Source organism: Epargyreus clarus, unplaced genomic scaffold (assembly GCF_041222505.1).
Source record: "Epargyreus clarus isolate Ecla_fem2 unplaced genomic scaffold, WU_Ecla_fem_2.2 ptg000002l, whole genome shotgun sequence".
Classification (NCBI taxonomy): domain Eukaryota; kingdom Metazoa; phylum Arthropoda; class Insecta; order Lepidoptera; family Hesperiidae; genus Epargyreus; species Epargyreus clarus.
Genome location: NW_027332210.1, coordinates 2,448,205 through 2,460,114, shown reverse-complemented (window position 1 = coordinate 2,460,114; position 11,910 = coordinate 2,448,205). Strand labels below are relative to the sequence as shown.

At 36.1% G+C, this 11,910-nt stretch overlaps 1 protein-coding gene across 2 annotated transcripts; it reads left to right on the top strand.

Moving 5' to 3' along the window:
- The first annotated feature begins 391 nt into the window (after nt 1–391).
- LOC140745902 (myrosinase 1) lies at nt 392–10,240 on the top strand. Of its 2 annotated transcripts, none has more exons than XM_073077867.1 (10): nt 392–609; nt 1,674–1,786; nt 2,649–2,831; nt 4,729–5,118; nt 5,405–5,499; nt 5,856–6,003; nt 6,952–7,103; nt 7,548–7,647; nt 8,110–8,248; nt 9,126–10,240. In XM_073077867.1, exons 3-10 carry the CDS (start codon nt 2,765–2,767, stop codon nt 9,298–9,300), a joined length of 1,266 nt encoding a protein of 421 aa, XP_072933968.1. In that variant the 5' UTR covers nt 392–609; nt 1,674–1,786; nt 2,649–2,764; the 3' UTR covers nt 9,301–10,240. The 2 variants fall into 2 exon arrangements, with proteins under 2 accessions (XP_072933968.1, XP_072933960.1); XM_073077859.1 differs by having other exon boundaries at nt 392–916.
- The last annotated feature ends 1,670 nt before the right edge of the window (nt 10,241–11,910 follow it).

Genomic DNA, 11,910 nt, shown 5'->3' with positions numbered 1-11,910 from the left:
CCGAAGCACGTTGTTTAAACTTTGACCTCGAATACAATGTATTAATTCTTTTCTATCCTCTTCAACCCATTATTGTTCCACTGCTGGGCACAGATTTGCTCTCATAATGAAAGAGATAGGCCTTAGTTCGTTATATTGCCTTCTAAGCTAAGCTTGTCCTGTGTGTGTCTCAAGACTTTCACGTATCAATGTTTTCTTTTATAATTATTTTCCCTAATGCACGTTTTTAAAGATTGCAATCCTTGTTCGTAGATTCTATTACAGAGTTTACTTGTTTACAACGCCATCTATTAAAGCATTGATGATCTCTATATGTAGTCTGTAGTCAGACCTGTCAATATTTGTTACCTGTTATTGCCATTGTGACATTTCTGTGTCACTGTCAAAGTCATGTCAATCGTAATTTGTAAATAAAACAATATGAAACAGGTGTTTTTATCAGTAAAAGTAAATACCTACTCGATAAATGCTAAATATACGGCTGTTCAAAACTGGTTACCTGTGCCAGCGAAGTCGCGATATACCTGATAATTATGTACAGATAATAATGTCAATAAACGCATATTGAAAATAGCAGTTTGTTCATTTGTTTGTTTTCCTTATATTTTTGTAAGTACGTGAATAAACACGCAGTAAATTTGTGTAAATGTGATTTATGTTAAAAAATTGTATTTTACGGCGCGAAAAGTGGATTTTTTACGTCGAAATCTGTAGCTTTTTGTAGTTAAGTAAACTGATATATTTTTATTTTTCGCGACAGAATCCGCCGGCATGATATAGTTTTAAATATTAATTAATAGTGTCCTATCGTTAAATGTAACACGTAACCTTAGCTTAGCTTAGTAGTAAGATAACATTCGTGCCTCGAACTTCCTGTGATAATGGAGTTAATATTTTTATTTCCTCTTTTTATAAGGTAAATACTGTTATTATTTAATTTTGTTAACATAATATCGATTAATTAACTGATGCAGTAAACTTTGAATTTGGAATCGATATTTTTTGTGTTTATTTAAAAATAATTCTTATGCCGGTGCTAGATGGATTAGCTTATAAACACATGAGGCAAGTGCTTGGGAGTGAGTGGCAATGGAACCTGTTCTAAATGGACTTGGATACAGACGTGGTGTTAGTGCTCATATTAACATACACTGTAAAAAGTTCAATTGAATGATAATAATAAATAAACTTTTCTACACTCACAGCCCCACACTAGGATTTTCATGTATCGTGGGTGCCATGGACACACACTAAGATGGATACACAAACACCCAGACCCAGAGCAGATATCTAAATGAATCATTCAGATATCTGTCTGATCAGGGATTAAACCCGGAACCCTTTGCATATCAGATTGTATGGTAACTCAGCCATGCGGGTTGTAAAGTATCTACCTACATTGGTTCAAGAGAAAAGGGAGCCCTGTGAGAGACGGACAGACTGACGAACAGTGTGGGCTTAGTAATAGGGACCTGTTTTTATCCTTGGGAACCTTAAAAAAGACAAATTTGTAACTATATAAATAAAAGTATTGTTACTTTAATTAATTTACTCTTTGACTAAGTTCGAACTAAGATGTTAGTTTAAGTTATTTTTCTACACTTCATTGTTAAATAATCATTATTAATCAAAGATTCATAACAGATTTTAATTAATAATTTATATTTTTTTAGTTTAGCAGTGGTATCGGGCTGGTCTGACAACAAAGTACGGACATTTAAGAAGGATTTCCTGTTTGGTGCTGCGTCGTCTGCTTACCAGGTGGAAGGGGCTTGGGATGCTGATGGTAAGACATGATATGATTAGTTTCCTACTTGATGTTGACTATAAATACATCACTGAGGACTAAGCTGGCACACTTTGGTTATCCAAAAGGCACAAGGGTGTGATATAGTCCACGCGAAACTGCTAACACCTAAAGAAAACCTGCATACCTGAGATATCTTATAAAAAATAAGTTTTCAAAGATGTGGGAAGTCTATCAATAGCCACTTGAGAGACAGGAAAGATACATTACTTCCCATTTCAGGTAGTGATAGTTCCCCAAGGCAGTGATAGCCTAGTGGTTAAGAAACTCGGACTATCGATCGAGGGGTCCGAGGTTCAAATCCCAGGCACGCTCTGATTTTTCAAAGTTTTGTGCGTATTAGAAATTAATTATCACTTGCTAAACGGTGAAGGAAAACATCGTGAGGAAACCTGCATACCTGAGAGATTTATAAAAAATCTCAAAGGTATGTGAAGTCTACTTGGCCAGCGCGGTGGACTATGGCCTAATCCTTCTCATTATGAGAGGAGACCCGTGCCCAGCAGTGGGACATTAATGGGTTGATGATGATGATTCCCATTTCAGGTGATAATTTTAAAGCAGGTGTAATGTTTTTTAGTAATTACTGCTTTCATTTTAATTCTTTTTTACATTTTTAAATCCATTAAATAAATCTGGTATATTAAATAGTAGAATCTTTTCTGGTACAACTGTCACAACTATTTCTGTCTCCCAGTGTTAAGTGTTGCTAGCTCTGAATATAGAAATGAATCGCGTCGCCATAGCAAATTGTATGACTACACCAGCTCGCAACAACTTCAGAGTGGACTAGCAGTTTGGCGATAACTATAAGGTTAACATGTTTTTTTATTATTTACAGGTAAAGGCGAGAGCATATGGGACAGGTACTTCCATTCTAATCCAGAGTTGGTAGCAGACAACAGCGATGTGGATACAGCTGCGGACTCCTACCACAACTATGAAAGAGATGTGGAGATGCTCCGAGAGCTCGGTGTTGATTACTACAGGTTTTCTATCGCTTGGACCAGGATATTGCCCACTGGTGACTATATATGAGTTTGTTTTTTGGTGTATGTGCATTGCAGAAAAAAATTACTAAAAAAATAATTTTAAAATGATTAATTCATTGGAATAAAATTAGTTTAAACTAAAGTAAAGTATTTTGAAGGTGGTAGCACTTTTTGTGGTTTAACTTTTCTTTTGATATAGGAGTAGCAGACGATCATGCAGTCCCCCATGATGGTGAATGGCTACTGCCACCCGCGGATAGTCAAGCCTAGTTAGGATCAAATATTCCTACTAGAGGTCGGCCACAGATGCGCCTTGGAAAAGTATGTCTCCCTTACCACACCCTTCAAACCAGAACACAGCAGCGCTTAACACTGCTGTTATTAGGTAGAAAATAGGTGTGACGGTGGTGCCGTTGGAATCGAACCACAAAAGGTTCTTTTTCTAATCTTGAGTTGATTACAGATAATCATGGGTTATAGTGATCACTTACCATCAGGAGCTTTGCATGTTCATATGCTACTCCATTCCATAAAATATATATCCTTACTAATATTATAAATCCGAAAGTAACTCTGTCAGTCTGTCTGTTTCTCTTCTTCACGCTTAAACCACTGAACCGATTTTAATGAAATTTTGTACAAAGATAGTCTGAGACCCGAGAAAGGACATAGGATAGTTTATATCCCGGAACTCCCACGGGAACTAGGGATGGCGATCTAAGGTCGATTAATCGGATAATCGATCTTTTGGACCTAAAACATCGATTATTTTAATCAATATTAGTAAGGATTGAATCGTAAACTATGCATTTGATCAATTGATGATCTTTAGCAAAGTTGGGGGTACGAATTTACAGTTTTATGTATATTTACAGTTTTATTTACAGTAATTTGTTACATTATTTTCTTTTAAACGCGGGCGAAGCCGCGGGCAAAAACTAGTAAATTATAATAATATATACAGGGCGAATTTTTCAAACGGGCCTTCAGGGCCATATCCGAAACTATAAGGATTAGCTTTTATCAAAATGCAGTTTTAGTTTTTATCAAAATCTGCCTCGTAACTCCTTTCAGCATTTTTCGCTAATCCTTATAGTTTCGGATTTGGCCCTGAAGGCCCGTTTGAAAAATTCACCCTGTATATTATGGAATGTAATTTATGCATAACAATACTATTGAAAGGAATGTCATACCTATTACACAGCATATGTTCAAATATTATGCTTGACTCATCCAAATAAGTCATTTGGAATAATATTAATGAATAATACAATATTGTACTCACTTCACCTTATTTCATACTTATTTATAAAATACTAGCTGACCCGGCAAAAGTTGTGTTGCCATAGAAATAAAAATATGTTAAGGGTGAACAACCCTTATCACTTAGGGTTATGAAAAATAGATAGTAGGTGATTCTCAGACCTACTGAATATGCATATAAAATTTGGTGAAAATCGGTGAAGACGTTTCGGAGGAGTACGATAACTAACATTGTGACACGAGAATTTTATACATAAGATTTATGCAATGCTTTTGTGACCTTGTAACTTTTTTTTGAATACGCAGTGATAGCCTAATGGTTAAGAAAGTCGGCCTCTTGACCGAGGGGTCTGAGGTTCAAATCCCAGGCACGCACCTCTGATTTATTAAAGTTATGTGCGTATTAGAGATTAATTATTACTTGCTTAAACGGTAAAGGAAAACCTGCATACCTGGCAAAAGCATCGTGAGGAAACCTGCAAACCTGACAAATCTTAAAAAAAAGTTTTCAAAGATATGTGAAGTCTACCAATTCGCTCTTGGCCAGCGCGGTAGATTATGGTTTAAAACCTTGTCACTCTTCTAGGAGATTCGTGCCGAGCATGGGGGCAGTAATGACGACATAAATTTTACACGAGTCCTGAAGGCTTTTAATGTTTTTTTCAGGTCGTTCCCACAACATAAACGAAAAAGGCGTGCAATATTACAACAACCTCATAGATGAATTACTGAAGTACAACATACAACCTATGGTCACGTTATACCACTTCGATTTACCCCAAAAGCTACAGGATTTAGGGGGTTGGACCAACCCCCTAATCGTCGGCTGGTTCGAGGACTACGCAAGGGTGGTTTTTGAGAAATTTGCAGACAGGGTGAAGTACTGGGTGACGGTTAATCAACCCTCGAGTTGTGTTATGGCGTATGGAGAGGGTGTAATCGCTCCGGGGGTAGTTTTCAACGGAGTGGGGGAGTATTTGTGTATCAAGAACATGTTGTTAGCGCATGCCGCGGCATATAGATTGTATGAGAAGGAGTATAAGAAGAAATATAAGGGTGAGTTTTACTTTTTTTGGCGTGATTGAGAAAAATATGTGAATGTTTACAATACCGATATCTGAAATCGACGCTATAAATCTGTACTCAACGCCATCTGTTATGGAAGCGTTTAATTAATGAGTTATGTCACATGAGGGTCACGTGATGAACTTAGAAGTTTAATATTGCCAATGTAGATGGCGTTGCTAGTAGGAATTATTTATTTGCTTTTATAGTTTTTCTTGGATGATTTTTATGAAGAATTTTCATTGAAATTGAAATTACTATGGGTGTTTTCTTTTAGGGTCTGTTGGAATTGCCCTGGAATTAAACTGGTCGGACCCTATCAATAATAAAACAGCGAATGTTGAGGCCACGGATCGTTATAAGCAATTTACTGTGAGTATTATTATTATTTTTGAAGTTGGTAGAACCCTTTGTGGTTCGACTCGGGCGGCATCACCGCCACACCTATTTCTACCTCACAACAGCAGTGTTAGGCGCTGCTGTGTTCTGGTATGAAGGGTGTGGTAAGGGGGACAGACTTTTCCGAGACGTTCCAGCTTAGTCCTCAGGGGTAGCGGCGCATCTGTGGCCGACCTCAGGTAGGAATATCTAACCCTATCTGAGGTTGATTACAGATGTACATGGGTGGCAGTAGCCACTTACCATCAGGTGGACTGCATGCTCGTCTGCTACTACTATATTATAAAAAAATCTTGTTGAAATAATTATCATGTTTTGTTTGTTGGCAGTTAGATCTATACCTACACCCGATATGGTCGAAGCAGGGCGACTTTCCTAGTCTTGTGAAAGAAGTAATAGCAAAGAAAAGTAGAGAACAGGGCTTCAAAAGATCTAGGCTACCTGTTTTGAGTAGTGAAGAAAAACAAATGCTTAAAGGTAAGATATTTTTATTTTTTATTATCATCATTTATTTATTTATTTAATACATACATAGGCTTCAAATCTAATATTACAGGTATAATTATACATTAATGATTAAAAATACGAGCAGATAATGTTAATTAATTGAATTACAGTAATGCATTAATTTACTTTAAATGTCATCCACAAACGTCAGTAAGTTATATAATGCGTCGGGATGCAGCAGCCAGGATACAGAAAGACCGAATTACTTATATATACGTATGTAATCAAAACAAAATATTACATGTTTTGGATTAAATCTAACCTAAATTAAAACTAACTATCCTAAGTGACTTGCTGGGGCAATGTTAGCGCCCAGAGTGAATTCCCACGTTCGGGACTATACAGTGGAAACGGAGCGGTGGTGCGGAGTCAGCGTTCCCACGGCACGGCGGCGGTGCAGGGTCGGATGTCTTTCTAGTAATTTTGTTTAAGGCGAATATCTAACTATGGTGATTAAGGCCAATATATAACAAGTACAGCAATAATAATAATAATAATGTTATGCAAATATCATCAATGGATTATAAAATTATACAATTAATTCAATCATCAACCCATTATTGTCCCACTGCTGGGCACTGGTCTCCTCTCAGAATAAGAAGGATTAGGCCATAGTCCACCGCGCTGGCCAAGTGCGTATTGGTAGACTTCACATACCTTTGATATATATATTTTTTATTAATCCCCCAATTATGCAGGTTTAACGGAATCTTTGAACTCGATACCCACTTTGAACGGTCCAATTAATTTAAAATTTTGAACACTTATCAAGAACCGATAACAATACATATTTTAATAATTTTATCCCATTCACCTCATCAGGATCGTCCGGAATCAGGATTAAGGATTTTCCTTGTGCGATTTTAGCGTGGTTTTTAGTTTTTAACTATATTTTTTATTTTATTGTTTATATTACAGGTTCAGCAGATTTTATCGGCATCAACCACTATACCACGAATCTAGTGAAACCTTCGAAGGCCCAGTACATAGTACCTTCGTTCAATGATGACGTGGGTGTGGAACTGTCCTATAGGAAGGACTGGATGCAAGCTAAGTCGCCCTGGTTGAGGGTAAGCCCTTTATAGTTTTATGGCACCGCCGTCACATTTATATTTACTATTATTTTTAGATTTTTTTACAGTGTTTGAGCAAAAGAGCAGTCTATGATGGTAAGTGACTACCGCCGCCCATGGACATCTCTAATCAACCCCAGATAAGATTAGATTGCTATTTGAAGTCGGCCACAGATGCGTTCGTACCCCTGAGGACTAAGCTGGAACGCCTCGGAAAGTATGTCTCCCTTACCACACCCGTCAAACCAGAACACAGCAGCGCCTAACACTGCTGTTAGAAGTCAGAAATAGATGTAGCGGTGCCACCGGAGTCGAACCACAAAGAGTTTTACCATCTACAAAATTAGTGATAGATTAGTGAAACAAACTTCTGCCTCCATTCTGAGGGTATGGGGTTCGAATGTTAAGGTTAAGGTACTAATAACGTGATGTCTTCCACAGAGCGCTCCATACGGCCTCTACAAGTTGTGTTTGTACATCAACAAGCATTATGACTACCCCAAAGTGTTTATAACTGAACATGGATGGTCCACTTCACAAGGTAACTATGACTATAAAATTAAATTAATTATAATAAAAATCTGACTACTCAAAAATAGTTATAGGGGTATATATTATAAAGTAGACATTAAATATAGACATTTGAGTAGGCTTCATCATCAGGATTAACGATTTTCGAGACGTTGTACGAGCGCCTTAGAGAAAATTGATGGCAAATTTACTAGATTGCAACAATGATTGCTTTTTAGTTTGATTAACAATAAAAATGTAGGTTTTACATACTTGGACCATTTTTTTAAAATAATTATAGGTAGTAATATATACGTGGCGACTTTCCGCTGCTCGTCAAAAGATGGCGCCACGAGTATTCTGAATCACGCTATCGAAGTTTTCTCAACATCTTGACATATACAAGTTCCGAATTGAGACTATTGGAGCACGGCCACTCCCCGGGCATGATCGCCTAGCCTTAAAAATAACTGCATTTATTGTATTTTTTCAGCTCTATGGGACAACAGCAGAGTGGAAAACCTACGAGGGTACCTCAAAGCATTGTTGTTCGCTATAGAGGACGGTACTGAGGTTATCGGATATACTGCCTGGAGTCTCATGGACAATGTTGAGTGGAATGCTGGTGTTAGGTAAATATATGGAAATAGTCACCGTTCTTTGAAAATAGCGAAAATAGCGAAGTAAATGAGTCTGCGCTTAGTTAAAAAAGAACTAGTTTTAGTTTTTTTTACTTATCTAGTGGTTAGTTAAAAAAAACTAATATTAGTTTTATATAATTCTATGTGGTGGTTAGTTAAAAAATACTAAATTATTTTTTAGTACTAACTTAGTGGTAAGTTAAAAAAACTAAATTTAATTTTGTATACTTACATAGTACTTACATAAAACTTAGTTTAAAAATACTAAATTTAGTTTTTACTAACTCAGTAGTAAGTTAAAAAACTTTACCTGTTTTTTTTTTATATTATGTAAGAATAGCAAATGGGTATACAGTACACCTGATGGTAAGTATATTACAGTCGCCCATGAACATCCGTAATAAACCCCAGATAAGATTAGTGTCCTACTTGAGATCGGCCACAGATGCGCCGCTACTCCTGGGGACTAAGATGGAACGCCTCGGAAAGCCTGTCTCCCTTACCACACCTCTCAAACCGGAACAGAAATAAGTGTAGCGGTGCTGCCGCCGGAGTCGAACCACACAGGGTTCTACCACCTATATCTTATATATAACATTCTCGTGTCACAATGTTAGTTACCGTACTCCTCCGAAATGGCTTTACCGATTTTCACCAAATTTTATATGCATATTCAGTAGGTCTGAGAATCGGCTACTATCTATTTTTCATACCCCTAAATGATAAGGGTTGTTCACCCTTAACATTTTTATTTATATGGCAACACAACGTTTGCCGGGTCAGCTAGTGTTTTAATAAATACATCTATGCCTTTCTTTTCAAGAGTTACGCTACCTTCACCTTTATAAAATGCAGTTTTTTCTTTCAGTGAACGTTTTGGTTTATACGAAGTTGATTTTGATTCCAAAGAAAAGACAAGGACAGCAAGATTGTCAGCTCTCGTCTACAAAAGAATTATAGAAAAAAGAATAGTTGAAAGTGATTGGACGCCGACCAATCTTGATATTAATATATCTAATAAAGAGGGTAGAGTAGAATTGTGATAGTGATGTTCCGGATTAGTAGTGCGGGGGAAAATTGATATTTTTTATTTATTTTATTTTATGAAATAGAATTTATTTATTGCAACAATGTTACAAGAAAAGTTTGTGTATATAGTCCGCGCCAAACTACTAGTCCGCTCTAAATTTTTTGCGAGCAAGTGACAATCAGTTTTTTTTTTATATTATTTATTTTAATTCAAAATAGGTTCTTTACAGAACACTTTTTGAATATCAATAAACTACCACCACTTCACAAGGTGTTTCGTTATGGAGAAGAAGCGGCGAAAGAAACTCCATATAACACATCTTTAAAAAAACACTTTTACAATGTCAAATTTAACCTAATGGTACATGTGGAGCTGGAACTTCAGACCACACCGTTTTGTCAGTCAAATAATCACTTAGTTTATAGTACGCTTCTTTACATAGCGTTTGTTTAACGACATGTTTGAACTTTTTTTCTGTGAGATTAAAAATGTGGTCGGGTATTTTATTGTAGTAGCGAATACAGTTACCCATTAAAGATCTAGCCACCTTCATACAATTTGCATACATTTGTGTAGTCATACTATTTGCTATGGCGACTCGATTCATTTCTATATTCAGACCGGACTAGCAGTTTTACGCGGACTATACCTACCTTAACAATGTCAAATTGTAAAATGTAGAAATATCTAATAACATCAAAATGTAATATTTTATGATTACGTGTGATTCTTACCGAATTGTCCACAGAAAGAAAATATTAAATATTAAAATAAAGAATCGTAACCGTCCATATTTGAAAATTATACAGGGAACAATAATAATAGTCGTCGGGAAGTTGTTTTTTTTGTCAAAGTCAAATAAAAGCAAAGATAATATTATTATTCGAATACTATATTGTAAATATTCATTGATGCCATAAAATTTTAATACAGATTTTGTTTATAAATACCAATACGTTTGTTTTATTTAAATATGTAATCAATAAGTATTTGTGCAATAAAAAAAATAGATAAATTAAAATAGCAATTTTTTTTTCATATAAAAATTTTACTTTTATAACATAATAACGCCATCTATTCGTACCTTTACAAATTAATTTCTGTATCGTCTAAGTTCATTCTTTGTCCAATAGATGGTTTTCATATATCAGCGCCATCTATGGTGATTTTTGGATATATTAAGTTTCACTTTGGCAGCGCTAGATGTCGCTAACCATTTAGTTGTGTGGGGTGGCCAATAGATAGAGTTACTATACCGAAAATTATGCTGTCCGTTTTTTAAACGTTTCTTGGGTAGATGGAGAGTGAATATAATAAAAATGTAAGTGTTATAAATTATGGCTAAAAACAGTTTAACGTACACACATAAAGGTATTTTTTTTGTTTTTATTTACGTATAAATAATTTACAATTTTACATATTCCAAATTATATGACCATATTCGTCCTTATGCGTAGCAAAGTATAATAATGTGATCGGTTACCAGTAGAACCTGATCTATATGGAGTTGGTTACAGATGTCCATGGGCAGTGATCACTTACCATCAAGTGGACAGTCATGTAAATATTCAATCTTATAAAAAACGTTTTTTGATGGTGTAGGATGACATGAAGAAACTTATGTTCAAGAGTTCTTTATAAAGTTTTATAAGGTGTATTTTATCAATTCGCGGTGTCATTTTAACGGCCATTATTTTATCTAATCAGTTCAATATGACAAGTTATGCCTTGAGTGATTTTTTATATAATATAGGAATAGCAGACGAGCATGCAGTCCACCTGATGGCAAGTGGCTACTGCCGCCCATGGACATAGCACCTAGCACCGCTATTGTTAGGTAGAAATAGGTGTAGCGGTGGTGCCGCCGGAGTCGAACCACAAAGGGTTCTACCACCTTCAATTGAAGTCTATCAGTCCAGCTATTTCTAAGTGATCGTAGACAAGTAGATTAGGAGGTAGAACCGTCTGTGGTTCGATTCCGGCGGCACCACTGCACACCTATTTCTGCCTTATGACAGCAGTGTTAAGCGCTGCTGTGTTCTGGTTTGAAGGGTGTGGTAAGGGAGACATACATATCCGAGGCATTCCAGCTTAGTCCTCAGAGGTAGCGGCGCATTTGTGGGCGACTTCAGGTAGAAGTTTAATCTTATCTGAGGTTGATTACAGATAGGTACCTATGGGTGGCAGTAGCCACTTATCATCAGGTGGACTGCATGCTCGTCTGCTACTCCTATATTGTAAAAAAAAAATGCTCGACCCCGACAAAAAATTGTTATTTTTTCTTTTCGTAGATATTTTCTAACTACCGTGAACATTTAAAATTGAAATGATAATAGTTCACCAAATCTATTGTCTTTTTTAATTATATTGTAACTAAAATCTACTTACAGAGTTTATTTTGGGCTGATTTCGATTTGATTTTAGGCTAATTTCTTTTTGATTGACTTTTTAATTTCTAAATAACTTACTGCGTTTTTTCTTTTTCTTTACTCGGCTACTTTAGTTCCGTTTAAATAAAGACACATTTTAGTAAGATAAATTTGTCAAACACCCTTATTATGTACCCTTAAAGCCTTACACGTCTATTTGTTGATAGTCTACACACGATACAAGAGTACAAAGC

Bases quoted from the DNA above. Each gene is read 5' to 3' on its own strand.
- LOC140745902 (XM_073077859.1), top strand. From the start codon at position 882: ATGGAGTTAATATTTTTATTTCCTCTTTTTATAAG. The intron at 7,648-8,109 runs GTAACTATGACT...GTATTTTTTCAG, and splicing joins TGGATGGTCCACTTCACAAG to CTCTATGGGACAACAGCAGA. The intron at 8,249-9,125 runs GTAAATATATGG...TTTTTCTTTCAG, and splicing joins GAGTGGAATGCTGGTGTTAG to TGAACGTTTTGGTTTATACG.